The sequence below is a fragment of the Erigeron canadensis genome, chromosome 2 (genome assembly GCF_010389155.1).
Source record: "Erigeron canadensis isolate Cc75 chromosome 2, C_canadensis_v1, whole genome shotgun sequence".
Taxonomy (NCBI): Eukaryota; Viridiplantae; Streptophyta; class Magnoliopsida; order Asterales; family Asteraceae; genus Erigeron; species Erigeron canadensis.
This window is the reverse complement of record NC_057762.1, coordinates 10,188,865-10,207,010: the sequence shown is the minus strand read 5'-3', so window position 1 is coordinate 10,207,010 and position 18,146 is coordinate 10,188,865. Positions and strand designations below refer to the sequence as shown.

The window sequence follows — 18,146 nt, the reverse complement described above, 5'->3', positions numbered from 1 at the left end:
CGAAATCCTTTTGGTAACTTGAGCCGTGAAACAAACGCGTGAATATTATAGATAGTACTATCGGGGTTGAATGTCCGGGCTAGTCATGCTAGCTGGGGAAAATGGGCATATAATATTTGAAACTACAGAGTAAAACACTACTTAAGGGGTGCCAATGGTTAAGGCATTGGCACTCAAGGCATAGCATACGAAACTATTGGTCTTTTTATATTTGTTATGGTATTTATACAAAAATTGAAATCTTGTGATCCATGCGAATGTTTATGGTAAAAACCTACGAACTCACCAACGTTATGTTGACGTATTTTAACGTGTATTCCTCAGGAAACTAAGGTAAAAAAATGGAGCATACTCGCGAGTCACATCTGCATATTTCACGAAGAAAAGGAGGTTTTCTAGTATTATAGTTGCTTTGTTTAGAAAATCTCTATCAAAAATTGTGAACTCGTTGTTATAACTATGTAATGAATCAAGAAGTTACATCTCATTTAGAGGTCGTTTGTTATAATTTGCATTGTGCTATCAAGAAGTCACCTTTTCCTTGGGCCCATCTTGGTCGGGGTGTGACAATAACAACACATTATAGAATTCGGTCATGGACATTTTGAGAAAAAGTATTTAAGTTGGATTAAGCTAAAGCATATGAATAGGATATTATATATTAAGAAAGCAAGTAACGCTCAATGTCGTCTTTCAACGGGTTTTGAATCACAATACTGTTAGTATATGATCACGTAAATTGAACGTATATCCAGAAATGATTTAAGCCTATGGGGTCACACAAAAAAGACACGGTAACTCTATATTATTAATTAATATATTAAAGTAATATTTTAATTAGTTTGATCACGAAATAATTAATTTAGATAAGTTAAAAGGTTAATTGTATTTAATTAATTAAAAAGAGGTTAAATGTGAAATAAGGAAATTAGAGTTGGGCTCCAATTCCTTAATAGAGGGGGCCAAAAATTCTCAAGGGTTTTGGCCTTGAGATTACTTGGTCACCAAGTCTAAAACCCTAAAAATTAATCCTATAAATAGAGGCTTAAGTATAAGGGTTTTATTGATTCAATTCACACATTAAATTTCTCCTTTCTTCCCTCTCTCTTGGATTCGGCCGAACCCCAAATAAAAAGGGTTTTCGGGTTTTTGGTTGGTTCGATTTTTAGGGATGAAAACAAAGGGTTGTTCGGTTCGTGATCGGGGTACTAGCATACGATATAAGAGGTGTCTAGTGTGCGATCATAGAGGGATTTACTTCAAGTCCTTTTAAAGTTCTTCACTTTATCATCTACATTAAAAGGTATTCCTTAATCCTATTTCAAGGTCAATTATTTAATTTCATGGTTTTATTTGCTTGCGTTTGCGTACTCGTGAATAATGATATTTAGTTATATATTCCAAAAGTGGTATCAAGAGCCACCCATATGATTTTTCATTACCTACAAATCAAAACTTGAAGAGGGGTTAGGGGTTTATATTTTTCGAATTTATATGTAATTTTTTTGATTATTTTATTAATTAATTGGTTTAATTGTAATAAAATAATGAAAAAATAATAATATTAAAATTATTATTTTTAAAACCCTAATTCAAAAATCTGGAATTAAATAAAAAAAATTGTTTTTTGGAAACCCTAATTGCAAGTTTTGATTTATTGCATGATTAATGTGTTAATTGCATGCGTTTATGGATTACCTTTATTTTAATTTTTAAATAGAAGTAATAATCAAGAGTTTTTAAATGCAATTAATTCATAATTATTACTTAGTTATAATGATAAAATTACTTGATCACTAAGTCTATTTAGGTGGATAATTAAAATAATTAATTGTTTGACAATGTGATAATTATTTGTTAATATTGCTGCTTGACACCAGTCCACTAAAATGACCATATCGTTTAATCCGTGAGGAGTTTAGAAGTCGTCCTTTGAACTGTAGATACTAGACTCATGGGGCTACAACTTTGTAGTTCTGTGCTAATCCCAGTTCGACCATACTCTAGGCCTATATGGGTCATGAAGCTGCTGGAATTTTCCAATCAGCACCTTATGTGTTTATGTGATAAATTTGTTATTAAGTTTTGGCTTACGCAATCAAGTTTACTTGATGTATGTGGTCCTTTTCCTTGAGAAAGGGGAGCCAATCTTAAACCATAGTGGCCTAACCAATGATGGATACCTAATTGTTACGTGTTTATATTTAGTAAGTTTAGTTTTGCCCTTTAAGAAAATTGTGTGCAAAATTGTTTTTAGAATATTAAACTTGACTAAACTATATTGAAATAATGATTTTGTTTATAAAATTGGTGCCCTAAAATCAAAAGATACACCGGCTCACCCATTTGAACAAACTCTAAGAGATGTATAAGTCGGAGTGCGTTAGCCTTCTGAAAGAGCGGGTTTTTAATTGCGTCCATCGCAAACCTTTGCCCTTGCGCTTCTTTGTAAGTTCAAATGGAGCTACCGAGCTCTTTTGTATTTAAAGGAAATAAAAATGAGTTATATAAACATATTATGTATAGAAGATATGCATGAATCTTCAAACATAACTTTTATGATCACACATCAAATTGATTGACCCAATAAACTAAAGTCATTTCTATCCAACTCGTAAAGAACACTTGTGGCTGTTGTTTTACTCACTGGTACACAATGGTGAAATGGCAGTTGCATGGCAAATCCCACTCACTGGTACACAATGGTGGACAAATTTGCGCGTTCTTGGTTGGACGACTTAAAGCAAGTTAAGCGGTGAGACCTTAACCCGTGGCAAAAGATGGGACAAAACATGACTACAAATCACTTGATGAATCAAGTGTCTTTTATAGGTCCCATTCTTACTAGGAATTGCACATGTAATGCAATTACTGCTCGTCACTTACCTTTTGAGGGCAATCATTTCTAGCAGATCAACTGATGAAATGAGTGTATGTCAATTGGATCCTAGACTTAATGAAATTAATTATTTATTTTATAAACATTGGGTAATTGATTTCTTAAGGATTTATTATCGAAAATACTGATTTTTGAACTTAATATGTTTTGTAGATGGCACTGAATCCTCCTACAAACACCAATGCTTTTCGGCAAATGTTTGAAAGAGAAAAACTTAATGGATCAAATTTCAATGACTAGTATCGTCAACTGAGAATTGTTCTGAGAGTTGAAGAATGCATGGATGTCATTGAAAGGCAATGGCCAACCGAACCAGGTGTTGAATCAACAGCAGCTGAAAGAACTGAATATAGAGTTCAATACACTAGATTCAATGAAGTTTGTTGTCTGATGCTTGCGAGCATGTCTCCCGAGCTTCAGAAACAATTCGAGCATTACACTCCATATGATATGATCAGAGAACTTAGATCCTTGTATGAAAAACAAGCTGGAGTGGAACTATTCGACTTAGTCGTGGAACTCCATGATATGAAAATTGAATCTGGTAAATCGGTTAGCAGTCATGTGCTCAAGATGAAGAACATTTTTGACAAATTGGATTCGATGGAGTACGCTTATCATAAAGAGGTAAAAGTTGGCATGATTCTCAAATCCCTTACTAAGGAATATGAGGGCTTTGTGCAAAACTATACCATGCATTCTATGAAAAAGAGCGTCACTGAACTTCATGCTATGCTCATTGAATATGAGAAGACAATTCCAAAGAAGGCCAATGACCCAAATGTTTTTATGATAAATGGGGGTTGGATCCAGAAATCTAAGAAATCGCACCATGCTAAAGGCAAGTTTGATGGTAAAGGCAAGGGTAAGCAAGCTGCTATTATTAATATTAATAATAAAATTCAACAATGATTTTACATAATCTATACTTTTCTTGTTAATAAATTTTTAGTTTTTTATTAACCGATAATTAATTTGTTAGCTAATACTGTTTTTTCATTTATTTGTATTGTAAACTCTATTTTTTCATTCAAATAAGAATTTCAAATATTGTTTCTCAAAATTTAGTTTTTAATTTTGAGTCTAAGAATTCATTTTTTTTTCCAAGCAAATTGATAAATTGTTTTGATTAACAAAATAAAAGGCTTAGTAATATTGTTTTTTTCATTTATATATATTGCAAACTCTATTTCTTTATTTATTTAAGAATTTCAAATATTGTTTTCCAAAATTTAGCTTTTTGATTTGAGTTTAAAAATTCACGTTTCTTTTAAGCAAATTGATAGATTGTCTTGAATAACAAAATAAAGGGCAAAGTGGTCATATAAATTGTTATTAATTATTTATATTAACGGTTGGTTTGTATACACAACATTCGGTTTTCATGCACATTGTAATAACTTAAGTCAAATTGAGAAGGATCTCAAAGTGTTAAGATTGAAAAAAGATGACAGCTAAAATGGAAAAAAAAAAAAAAAAACAGAATAAAACAAAAAAACAAATATCGCCTACACATAAAACTATACCACACGTACACTCCAAATTATTGAAACACCTATACTACAAATTATAATGTTATGTCATACTCAACGAACATATAAAACGCTCGCATAAATCGAAATACATAAATTGTCTAAATAGTATTGTCTATTGTGTGCATCAAACTATTAAGTTAATGTACATAAAAAAAATCTATTAAATGTGTGAAACTAATGCAGTTAAATGAAAATACATACGAATACGTGCTACAAAATCAAACTTATTACCCTCATTGCATCAGTAGTCATTTATTTATACATACTAAATATTGTAGTAACCAAAAACATATTTAGGGCATTTATATTATGTGAAACCTTTCAATGAGTGTTATAATATATTATATTTTTGGAGTTTATAAAAATGTTGTAAAATGTTATATGAAAAAATTATTTTTATCGCATTCTTTCATCTTAACTGTCCATTTACGGTAAAACCACTTATAAGGGGTGAGATGAAATGGATAAGTGAAAGAAGTAGGTGAATCACTAAAGAGAGTTGGTGAAAAGGATAAGTAAAAGGGTGCAAGTGAAAATGATCTTCTATTTGAAAGAGGTAAATATGGGGTTCATTTGTTATTTTTTAAATTATTTATTATATTTTGATTGAGTATATAGTATGTATTGTGGGAATGTGGGGTATCCTAATATTAATCTTAATCTTATCTTAATCTTAATTTTAATATATACTAAAAGGCAACTAACTTAACTCAAATTGACCAATCACAGCCTTTAATTTTTCAATATTAATTAAATCAACACATGTCTAAATTAATTTACACTTTTTAGTTTTTCATCACCAATTTACACTTTAACCCAATGTAAAATAATTAATTTATACTTTTTTCTTATTTCCATCACCAATTTACACTCTAACTCAATTTAAAAATAATTAGTTTACACTTTTTGGTTTTACATCACCAATTTATACTTTAACCCATTTTAAAAATAAATAATTTACACTTTTTGATTTTTCCATTACCAATTTACACTTAAAAGTAATTAATTTACACTTTTTGGTTTCCTATAACCAATTTACACTTTCACCCAATTTAAAAGTAATTAATTTAAACTTTTCGGTTTTATTGGTAATATAAAAATATAACAAAATAGTGGACCAAGATATCTGCAGAAACACACAAACACTCCAAAAAAATCCTACACAAACACTCAATCTAATCTCCTTTCGTATATACAGTAACGATTGTCTATATAAACATAAGAAGGCACAAACTCTCAATATCTTATCTAATTATAATCAAACTAATTGTAATGTTATTGTTATTAATAATTGTAATTGAACTATAATAAGAAAATTATTGTTGTTATTAATAGTTGAAATCAAAAAATATTTAGGATATATAAACTATTCTTATATAAAACCCCACAAATAAAATCACAACACACGAAATCGATCATTGGAAACCAACGAACCAACCGCTACTTTTATTGTTCTTAGGAACCATTGCTAACGAAAACAAAATTACTTTTTTTTGCAAGATAATGTTATATGTATAATGTAGATGTAGATTATTATTATATATTAATATTGTTTTAATACATAAGGTTATATATTTGGTCTAAAATATAAAGTAAAAAGTTTTGATCTAAAGGTTGTAACTAAATTTTTAAACTCATCTAATGGTTCTTGCTTTTTCATTAAAGAATTTAGGACTTTGTTGATGTTACTGGAAAGATCCTAATACCAACTGGTATATCCGTACGACTGTACCTAATTCCAAGCATGTTATAAAATATTTACATATTACAACCTACCAAGTTTTATAGTCAAACTCTTTCTTCTCAACTCATTTATTTTTGGTCGACATATTATTCTATGTAATGAAAGTGTAAATAAGGTTATATCTTGTGTAAATTTATAAAGTAGGACTAATATTCTGCTACCCAATAATAAATTTGGTAACGATACATTTATTTTGATCTAAAGGTTGAAATTAAAAGTTATAACTTATCTAACGGTCCTTGTTTTTTCATAAAATAATTTAATACCTTATTATATATATATTGGTAGATTAGTTAGAAACAAAATAAATGGTTTACGACAAATATTTTTGGAATTTATCTACTTTTAAAAATGATAAATATTTATCCACGATATATAATGTTGTATCAAAAGTTGTGGACAAATATTTTTCGAATTTATTCATTTTAAAAAACGAAAAATAGTTAGCCACGACATTGTTGTGGCAAAAGTCGTGACCAAATATTTTTCGATTTTTTTATCAATTATATTTTACAGGCGTGGGATCCATTTTTTGTCGTGTCTAATATCGTGTCCAAAAGAATAAGATTCGCTCGTATGACGATAACTATTTGTCATGGCTAATTAACTTTAACCGTGACATTTATTTCATTTGCATCATGGCTAGATCCCATTTTTCTTACAGCGCGTGGTGTAAGTGTACTTTAGGTATACATATTATTATCGATCGTATATTATTGGTGGTCCTTTTTTGTAATGAATAAGATACGTACATTATTGGCAATGAACAAAGGGACGGTGATAATTAATTGCTAGTAGATACGAATACAACACAATATATACCATTGGTGGTCCAATTTTATAGATATACATTAATTCATCTCCCAGAAAGAAATTATTTCTGCCACTTGTGATAGTGGGGTGGCAAGGAAGGTGGTTTAATGGTACCAGTGATATTACTAGTGATGGTGGTGGTGGTAGCGGTGTCAAATGATGTAGTTTGATGTAATTGTAATATTAGAAATTTTTAGAAGATAAAGGACTTAAAGTGTTAATTATTAAAATAAAAGTTTAGAGTGTAAGTTATAATTTATTAAGAGCAAAACATAAAAAGTAAGGGTGCGTTTGGTTCGCGGAATGTTTTTGGAAGGAATGGAATCTTTCAAAGGAATTGGAATCTGAAGGAATGAAATTTGACGAAATGTTTTTGATTTTTTGAATATTCAAGTGAGGGACGGAATGAGATTTCTTCCCCCATTCCCAAGGAATGGAGATTCCATCAAATGAGGGAATATTAACATTCCAACAGAATGTGATTCCTCCATCTTTAACCAACCAAACACACTAAGGAATGGAATTCAATTCCAATTCCATCAGATTCCATCAAATTCTGTGAATCAAACGCGACCTAAGAGTAATTCTGGTAGTTCAAAGATAGAATTACCTAAAATAAAAAGAAGTTATTTCTTTTATAAGGGAATAAAGATAAAGATGGGTATATGCTTGTGTATATATAAGGAAGGTGTTGCGTCTTCTAACCATATCATATATATCTATAGAAAAACAAAACACACATGCCTAAAAGGTTGATCTCTCTTAATCTGTATACTTTTGGCTTCTTTACTTAATAAGCCATATATCACTATGACAATGCTTCCAAGTTTCTTTGTGCTGCAATCTGGTGGGAAGTACTTGAGCCTAACGGACCATACGGCCGCAACAAGCCCACAAGCAGGTTTCTTGAAATTCGATGGGCAAGAAATATTTTGTCCGCGAGTTAGGTTTGCGGTGGAGGCATCAGAAACCACTGGGCTAGTGCACATAAGATCATGTTACAACAACAAGTACCTGGTGACAAAACAAATTGACAATAATCTTTTGATTGTTGCGTGTGCTAAAAAACCGGAGGAAGACGTGTCAAAAGACTCATGTACTTTATTTGAGCCTTATTCCTTATCGGAAATTAGTAAAAAAGAAGAAAAAGAAGGAGGAGAAGAAGTTGAAGAAGAAGAAGAAAGAGAAAAAGACAGTAGAACAACTAGTCTCTGTTTGCGCCACATCCAGTCACGTATTTCAGCAACCCACTTATTGGGTGATGATGACACCCAGCAAGACATGCTTGTAGTGTCGTCTACTGGATCTGTTTTCAATGCAATTGATTGGAACAGTCTGGTGATTATCCCCAGCAATACCCAAGTGGCATTCAGATCTGAACAATTAACTGACAGCTATCTCATTTCCGTTGTCCTTGATAGATGGTATCCATATCAGAAGTTTGAAAGAGGATGGGACATTGGAGATCCACTGGTGGCCAAGGAGCTCATACAACTTGGCAACGGAGACTATCGTGTAAATGACATGCACTTTCGCAAGCGCTGGACGGGTGCCCCTGGTTGGATCTGGGCCGAGGCTGCAATTAACGACACCTCAAACAATACAAGGTTTGCCTTTGTCAAAGTAAGCGACAAAATCGTCGCCCTTCGCCACGTGAACCGGAACCAATTCTGTGGTATTATCACAATGGAGGGGAAGGTCGACGTATTAAGGGCCTCGTATCCTACTATATCGAGACAAGCTCGGCTTATGGTTGAGGAGTGCGTCCTTTCAAGAGAGATCACGAATGTCATCTACCGTCTCTCCGACTCACGGATTTATGGTGAGAATATTGAAGAAGTTAATCATGCCATGGCAACCAACAACAGCGCTACGCATGATTCCACAATAAGCCTCGCTTACACTATAACCGATGCTCGGACCACTAGCTGGACGAATAGCGTGTCAATATCAATGGGTGTTCAAGTTTCATTCAAAACAAGTGTTATTCCACTAATTGCTTCCGGGAAGGTTGAGGTGTCGACAGAGTTTGGGTATACCTATGAGTGGGGAGTTTCCGAGACTAGGGAGCGTACAAGAACAACGACTTACAACGTTGTCGTGCCACCCTTAACTTCAATCAAGGTGACCCTCATGTGTACAAAGGGAGCCTGTGATGTCCCTTTCACCTACACTCAGCGTGATCTTCGTACTAATGGTACATGGGTATCCACTGTAAAGCATGATGGCGTTTACACTGGCGCCAACGCTTACAACTTTTATTATGAATCCACAGAAGTTCCATTGAATTAAGCATATCTATAAGTCGATTATTGTCCACGGATCGAGCTAATTAAGCTACTATATATACAGGTACGTAGCTGCTTGTGGAAAATAAGGAATGTATGCCGACCTTAATTGCATGCTTATGATTTAATTAATTTGTACGTGTTTCTTATTGTGGTACGTATTGGTGTACTGGCAGATACTACGTCTTTTGTTTCATGTAAACCTTTGTACAGAATAAGGCACTGCACGTACGTACGCATGCATACATGCGCGCAGTCCATCGTTGTATATGTATCATATTACTTGATGCGGTTCTATATATATAAAGTTTGTTTTATTATACGGATACAAATTTGCAATTGATTCAACATTACTTGGTGCGTTTCTCAAACTTAAGTTTTGCTTCATATCAATTCATTGCTAATCCGGCCAATTTCTCTCTGTGTCCACTTTTTCAAAGTCAATTTTTTGCAAGTTTGACCTTGAATATCTTTGTTTGTATTTTATAATACTCGATGAAAGTTATATCGATCTAAAAATTTATAAAACTCAATCAACTCATATAATTTTCATCAAGTATTACACAACACAAACATAGATATACAAGGTCGAAGTTGTAAAAAATTGACTTTGAATATTTAACAGTGAAAGGTGATGCAACTTTTATACTTCTTCCGTCCTATTAGAAGTCTGATGTTTTGAATTTTTAAAGTCTAACTTTACTAACTTTAAATAAGCGTTGAGGATTGTATATCTTAAGTTAAGACAGGAATTTTATAACAATCTCTGCTTCGATGCCATAAGTGACTGCCTGTGTTGTGTATCCAATCATTTAATCCCCCACAATGATGAAGCTAAAATAAAGACCCAATATTTGTGTTACCATTAAGTAGTGTCTAGATTGAGGTTGGGAATTATTAGTAGAAGTCATAATAAGTATATTTGCTTAATGACCATGTACACAATTCCTAAAACAGATTCATTACTTCTGCATCTCGCAATAACATTGTTTTAATTAGTGATCTGATTTTTCAAGTTTAGACAGAAACAAAAAGTGAATATGATTGTTTTAGAAGCTAACATCTAAAACATTAAATTGTTTTTATTTGTATAGATTACTTTAGGTTTGTGTGATTGAAAGAGGTAACAAAAAGTTGAATGTAATAGTATATGTCGCTCAAAGAGATGGGTTTCACAAAATGTGCCCATGGTCAGTCTATACGGTTACACGCATCTACTTCTGTGCTTATAGTAGGTGTTTATGTTGACGTTCTTTTAGTCACGGGTTCACACGAAAGAGAAATTTTGAAACTCAGAAAGAAGATGAAGCAGGTGTTTGAAATGACTGACCTTGCTTTCTTATTAATCTGGAATTTGAAGTTAAGCAAGAGAAGGATTATTGAATTCTGATCACCAGGAAGCATATGCAAACAAAAAATAAAGAAGGGTAATATCTTTATGTGGAGGGTGGCCATATATACCAGATTCTGAGTATATAACTGCTCTTCATTCAAGAAATTGTTCTGTTGAGACCAATGTTTGTGGTTTATGCGACCAGTATGAGGAGACCATGGATCACCTTCTGTGTTTGTATGAAGTGTCTACGGATATATGACATCGTGTTGGCGAATAGTGCAAGGTCAGTCCTATATTATTTTTTTTTGTTAAAGTCATTATCGAGATGCATAAACACATTGGTATTTGGAAGAAGTTGAGGAAGGTGTTTAAAGGGATTAATTGGTTTTGTGGCTTGGTGGTGTTTATGGAAAGCTATAAACGAAGAGAGGTTTGACAATGCGAAGATAAATGTAGAGAAGGTATTTCGGTCATTTCTTTCTATCTTGCTTGGTTACCGGTCTTTCTGTCTTTAAAGAGATCGGTTTTTGTCCTTTTTCTGGTATCGCTCAGGAGATTAGATCAATTGGATTCTTGTGGTATAAAAGTTGATCAAGTATGGCCAATAAATTAATTAGTTGGGAGACTTTGATTAAATCAATGTAATGTAAATATATAGATTGTATTCTTGTTGCCACTTTTTACTGTGTGAGTTGGCGTTTTGTGAATAAAAGTGAGTATCTCACAATTAAAATTGTAATGAGTCAGGCATTTTGTGAATAGTAGTTATCTTTCGGAAAAAAATTCTAATCAGTTGAAAAACCTAAGGCAACCTATGCCGACTACTTATAATTATCGAACAAAGTGAAGCATTCTACAGAAATATTCTCTGTTCTTTCCTTTATCTGAGTTATACTTTGATACCAGATTCTAACACTTGTGTATTGTAAGACCATGCCTATATTTAAATCGTTTCCTCCGATTTTTAACAAATTTATATGCTATAAGTCAAACCTTAATCTGGTTTGTAGTAATTGTCTTTATGTTCTTGTAGTTAACCAACACGCCAAGGGCATAATAGTTAATCAGAGAACCATTGGGCTAAAACTAGTTCCATATCTTGCATGATATCATTATTAGTATCTTTAGAATAAATCATATATTACCATGGTAATCTACGTACATTTCTTGATGTCAATGATAATACAAACACAAAAATACATTGGAAATTACTAAGGGGTAACTCAAGGTGGATACAATGATGAGTATTATTATTGATCCAGTTTTTTCTGTTTTATCTTTATCTTCTTGTCCATTTACCTTAAACTCTCTTATAAAAGGTTAAGTTTTATCACACTAATCCACATGCAATTGATCGATCGATCACATGGCTAGTACTGCACAAAAGCTTTTGTTTTTTGTGTTATATGCGGTCGTAAATGGTGTGACGCTGATGAAAGTAATGGCGGAAACAGAGTATAAGACCAATTCACCCATATTTATATTTGGGGATTCAACCGCAGATGTTGGGACAAACAACTATCTGAATAAATGTACTGCTAGGGCTGATCATCGTTACCATGGAATCGATTTTGCTTACTCTAAACCTACAGGACGGTTTAGTAATGGCAAAAACACTGCTGATCAAATTGGTATCTCTTTCCGTTTTTACTATTTCCATATACTAACTTATTTTAACACATTTTGCTGATATGAATTTGAATTCACTTATGCAGTGAGGCTATTGGGGAATCACCAACTAAGCCCACCACCTTATTTTGCTCTTCTTTCGCATAAGCAGACCCTTCAGCGTAACCTACTTCGTGGATCCAACTTCGCTTCAGCAGGGGCTGGCCTTTTTAGCGAGACAGGCCAAATACAATTTGTTAGTCAATTTTCATATATATGAACAACGTTTTTACCAATTTTAGTAAACGTATAGGGAAATTAAATTGACTTTATGTTAATATGTTGGCAATTCACAAAAAAATTACAGATCAAGGTAATATGTATGGAGGAGCAAATACAACAATTGGCTGCAGTTCGTCGTGCTATAACAGATTTATTAGGTTCACCAAAGACTGTTGATAATTTATTTCACAATTCATTATTCATCATCAGCGTTGGAAGCAATGATCTAGTCGAATATACAGTTTCTCATGGCGGTATAATTGAACACCCCAAAGACCTCATTGCCAATCTCACTCAAGCCTATTCCAGACATTTAACGGTTCGTTAATCAATAATACCATATATTTTGATCCGTTATATCTTGGGTAGAATGTGTGTGTTTTCTTTTTTTGAACGGCTGAACTATTATCAGTTAAAGGATCACTAGCAAGATGCTAGAGACTAAAAGATACAAAAAATCTAAGAATACAACAAATTACACAGACTACCTAAATTCTTCGGTAGAAAGTGTTACATATTGATTTTAATGACGTTGTACGTGCAGAATTTGTATAATTTAGGTGCAAGGAAATTTGGGATAATCGGTATTCCACCAATTGGCTGTTGTCCAGCTTCACGTGTATTCAACACTACCGGTGGGTGTTTTGAAGTAATGAACGACATCGCTAGATCATTTTACAAGTCAATGGAAACTCTTTTGGTCGATTTCAGTTTCTTGTACAAAGGATTCAAGTACTCACTTGGGAATACCTACGCGATGACCATGAACATTATTGACAATCCACGTGGAAACAGTACGCATACGTTTATCTTGTTTCTTTATATTCATAGATGATCAAGACTCTTAATGTTGATGTATATGCAGATTTTAAAGAAGTGAAAACCGCATGCTGTGGAAGCGGAAAATTCAATGGAGCAGGAGAATGTAAAGAGGGAGCAAATCTTTGTTTCAATAGAGATGATTTCTTGTTCTGGGATTGGTTTCATCCGACTGAAAAGGCATCTGAACTTGCAGCTCTAACACTTGCTTATGCTGAAGGGACTGAATATGTGACGCCCATGAATTTTAGTAGCTTGGCTATAGCATAATGGGTTACTTGATATTTCTTGCTTTTTTTCATAAATCATTTATTGAATGAAAATATCAATCTTCATTCAATAGTGTGTGATGATCATGTATTGTGTCAGACAGGTTAGACACAGAAATAAAAGAAGAATTGGAGTATTAATTATACATATTTTTTCTTTAGCAATTTTTAGTAGACAACAAAATTTAATTAACTATTATAATAGGTTCGTAGCCTCATTGAAAAATAATTATACATTAAAAGTGTTGTATTCTTTTATGTATTAGTATATCGTTTTTCCGGTTCATAGCCTCATTGAAAAATAAGTTGACATATAATTTTCTTAATAAAATTATTTCATATTTGAATAGATTAGAATGTGATTTTGACTTGTTCAAAACTAGCTAGAATAGTATCCCAAATGTTTGAAATCTTGAAAATGACACAATGATTTTCTTGAGCAATTTATTATATTCATCCCCTCACGTTCTCATACACTCTAACAAGTATGGCCCAAACCAGTATTACTATTATACTATATGGTGCGCACATCTCCATTCTTTACGTCTACTACTTCTTCAACTTTCATATATATTCAAAGCTTTGAAACCAATTTGATCATATACGATTATCTGTTACATTCCAATGGCAAAAACCCGAAGATGGTTTGGGATTGTCCGACGAAAGCTTCTCCGATCGCCTCCACGTTCTTCTGAAACCGTCATTGTCCTTCACACAAATAATACAACGTTCTCCCAAGAACAACAACCATTAAATAAACCATCGCCGTCACCACCTCCCCCGTCAACCACAACCACCATTATCGATGATCACGTATCCGAAGTTTCAACCATCAACAAAAGTGTTGCAGCTACTAAAATTCAAGCTTCCTTTCGACGCCACCTTGTACATCAATCGCACCTTTTTATTTATTTATTTAAGTTGTACGCTTTGTGTATATATGGTGGGATAGTTAAAAGGGGGACTTATGAGTTTAGGGCGAGCCAAAAAAAATCATAGGCTAAGTGCAAGGAATTAAACTATACAAACTATTTTTTCAAAATGACGATATAATATTATATCAATTAACATACAAAATTTATTGTTCAATATATATATATAAAAAAACATGGCAAACTCATACTATATGACATATATATACATAACTATTTAAAAGTTCAAGCTCTTGGGAAATCAGGTCCACTTCATCCTATGCTTAATTAGGCCGCCCATGGACAAGATTGGGCTAAAATAGTTCATGTTTTGGGCTTTTGGCACCCTAAAGTTGGGTTCAGGCAAAACACTTTCTTTTCCAATCTTCTAAAAGACTAGCCTTGTAGTGACTCAAGTAATTAATCGAGAATTATAGTGCGTCGCTACATTTTAAAAATTCCAACCGAAATCTAATTTCTTGTAAATTGTAATTTAGATATGATGAAAGTGGTTTATCGCATACTAGAACATATACCGAGTGACTTATTTGATCAATTCTGTTTTTTTAGCTAAGAAATTACTAATTTCTAATAAATTAATTTTTAGAGATTAAACATTCCTCAAATTTATCCATTAAATGAGCAAATGGGTCGAAAGTCCCATTGGCTGGATCTACATTCTTTGTTAGGTACTGATTTATAGGAACATGTGAATATAATGGTGTAGGCAAAAAGAGCGTACAAGGCATTGAGGAGTTTGGTAAAGCTGCAGGCAGTAGTACGAGGCGCGTACGTGAGGAAGCAGTCTCGTATAGCTTTAGAATGCATGCACGCTCTTGCACGTCTTCAGGTTGTCGTTCGAGCTCGCCAACTTCATCTCCTCAGTTCTAACCCAAGTTATACTCCAGCTGTTTGAATGTTTTCAAATTGAAATCTGAATTTTGTTTTTTTTGTTTTTTATTCATATAGCTTTGGGGTCAAAAGCAATGATGGATAATTTTGGGGCCAAAATCTAAAATGTTTCAATTCAGTTATTCAAGCTTTGGGCCCGCATTGTGATCGAGGTTATTTAGGGCTTGTGTTGTGACTTGTGAATTGTGATGGTTTTAGGCCCGTTTGATTGGGATACAACAAATAAACATAACTATTTCTGCTCAGTAAAGTTCCAGGAGAAATACATTTAAAAAAGAAAAACATCAATGTTTATTTTGATAGCATTTTTGCTCATATTAAGTTTTGAACTTAAAGAACTTAGGATCTCATATCTTCTCAAATACCAATTCATTTATTTAATAATTACATTTTTTAAAAAAATAAATAAATACATACCTTTGTCATTGATATTTTTTGAATTCTGTTATTGTTGTCTATATTTAGGATCAAACCTGGATAGACCCTCCAATTTTAATCTATAATTTAGTCGTGTACTTTCAATACATGGACTTTATTATTTATAGGATTTGCTAAATAGTGCCTCGATTATGATGTATTCAATAAAGTCAGATATTCCTTAAATATAAAATTATTTGTTATGATTCATCCAAAAATGATAATTATCAGAATTAATGAACATTAAATATAAATTTTGATAATTTAGGAATGCTTCATAACTACTGTCCCAAGAACACTAATTAACAAATCTCATTATTTATTTATGATATGATTTTGTTTAGTCAAAGTTGAAACCGAAAAAAAAGAGACTTTTTATTACTTGAACTAATTATTTTTTGAAAAGCAAGTAATATTGGAAGTTAATATATATTTATACTCCTTATAATATAAACTGAGAGTTCTTAAATCATCATTTTTTTCTACCTAAAATACCCCTGTACATAAAACAAAAACCCTACACGTTATTCATTTCCCCCCTTTTTTCTCCTCTGTCCACACTGAACACAAACACATATCTCATCATAACCACTTACCGTCGTCAATCACCGCAACCAAAAATTCTCAAAACCATCACCGTTTAGCCGTCGTAACGCACAGACATCATCTAGTCTAAATAGAGTACAAAAGCACATTTTTAAGTCAGTGATTTATGGGTTGAACCCAGAAAAGTATAGTATCGAACAATTTAATCATTTGTTTAGTTAATGAATTAAAAACATTTTCGTTTGTTTACATTCTTGTGAACGTTTTGTTTAGTCTTATACTGTATTTTAATTTCCACATTCGTGAAGTTAAAGAACTAGACATATTCTTTTTAATTAGAGATAAGTATCTTATAACAAAATTTGAACGAATGTCTATAGTAGGAAATAACTAAAGTTATGTGTATTGTATATAAATAACTCAAAAATAATGTTTGTTGTATGTAAGAAAAAAAGTATTCAACCAATTAAAATCAGACAAGTAACACCTCTATATGGTTGACACGTATGTTTTTTTACATACAATAAACATTTTTTAAAATTGTTTACATACAATACGTACACACAACTTTAGTTATTTCCTACTATAAACATTCGTTCAAAGTTTGTTACATTTCAGGATATTTATTCCTTTTAATTACCTACCCATAACTATAGATAATTCCAATCTTCGACAACTTTATCATTTCCTGCCATTAGACACAACCCTGTTTACCTCTCATTTTGCATACGATTTGTTTTTATACTTTATTTATGCGATACTAATATTCAAATTCATTAGACTATATGTGCTATCCACATAGATTAAATTTATGGGACGGGGCACAACACGTACTTACATAAATGAGATGTTGACACAATATCTTTGAAAATTCTATTTGCCCTTTTAGTACAAATCCTCATCTTTATTAATTAAGCAAATCCTCCCCATTCTCTCTTTCGTCATATATATTCTCTCAAAGGCAAAGGTCGATACTTTTTCGACCAAAGCATAACTAAACTATGAAGTTTTATAAGATGACCAAAAATGCATGTGTGGAAATATCTATATAAATCATATTCGTTAATCGTTATCACAAAGACAGGATAATCAATGCATGTGAAGTATGAAATTTGCATCAATAAAGAGGAGGTTGATGACACAAAGATATAGATTGAGGTTTTTACTTTAGAACAACAATCATACTCCTATCTTTTAACTACGAATGTCTAGTACATCCAATATTTGCACCCACTATTATATACCTTCATGGAATGTACACAATTACACATTATTTTCTTGACAAGTGCGGATTGTATATATCAATTCAGGGTTTAGACCATATTGTTTGAAACGGGTCCACGCTACGACCTTTCACTCAATACCTAAGAGAACCCCTAATAGTCCACTCATAATTTTTTAAATTTAAATAAAAATATATGATAAACGAAATGTCTATGTTATAAACAAACAATTAATGTACATAATATTTATAAATTAAACATCTTTACAATATCGAAAGACAAACAAAATTGAGCGATGTTAATCTTTAATTAAAAGCCCCTTCCAGATCTTACACTCTTACGTACATACTATAACATTGTCACTTCTATTTCTACAAATGAAAAGAAAAAAAAAATACAAGGGTTGACGTACAAAGATGTTTTTAAAAAAATACATGGGTGAAATATATATTTTGTCACATATCTATAGTTGACTATATGATTTCGATTTATATATAAAGAACTTTTTGAAATATTTATTTTTTATTATGTTTAAAAAACAAAT

At 32.3% G+C, this 18,146-nt stretch overlaps 3 protein-coding genes across 4 annotated transcripts; all 3 read left to right on the top strand.

Moving 5' to 3' along the window:
• Window positions 1-7,801: 7,801 nt before the first annotated feature.
• On the top strand, window positions 7,802-9,283 carry LOC122587680. The gene is made up of 2 exons (XM_043759848.1): window positions 7,802-8,087; window positions 8,235-9,283. The coding sequence occupies exons 1-2, from the start codon at window positions 7,802-7,804 to the stop codon at window positions 9,281-9,283; spliced, it is 1,335 nt and encodes a 444-aa protein (XP_043615783.1).
• Window positions 9,284-11,981: 2,698 nt separating this feature from the next.
• Window positions 11,982-13,594, top strand: LOC122587679 (GDSL esterase/lipase At5g33370-like). Its single transcript, XM_043759847.1, has 5 exons — window positions 11,982-12,246; window positions 12,331-12,479; window positions 12,591-12,824; window positions 13,050-13,299; window positions 13,371-13,594. Exons 1-5 carry the CDS (start codon window positions 11,982-11,984, stop codon window positions 13,592-13,594), a joined length of 1,122 nt encoding a protein of 373 aa, XP_043615782.1.
• Window positions 13,595-14,212: 618 nt separating this feature from the next.
• LOC122590255 (protein IQ-DOMAIN 20) lies at window positions 14,213-15,661 on the top strand. Of its 2 annotated transcripts, XM_043762586.1 has the most exons (3): window positions 14,213-14,478; window positions 15,232-15,354; window positions 15,474-15,661. In XM_043762586.1, the coding sequence occupies exons 1-3, from the start codon at window positions 14,218-14,220 to the stop codon at window positions 15,492-15,494; spliced, it is 405 nt and encodes a 134-aa protein (XP_043618521.1). In that variant the 5' UTR covers window positions 14,213-14,217; the 3' UTR covers window positions 15,495-15,661. The 2 variants fall into 2 exon arrangements, with proteins under 2 accessions (XP_043618521.1, XP_043618520.1); XM_043762585.1 differs by having other exon boundaries at window positions 15,232-15,661.
• Window positions 15,662-18,146: the final 2,485 nt, after the last annotated feature.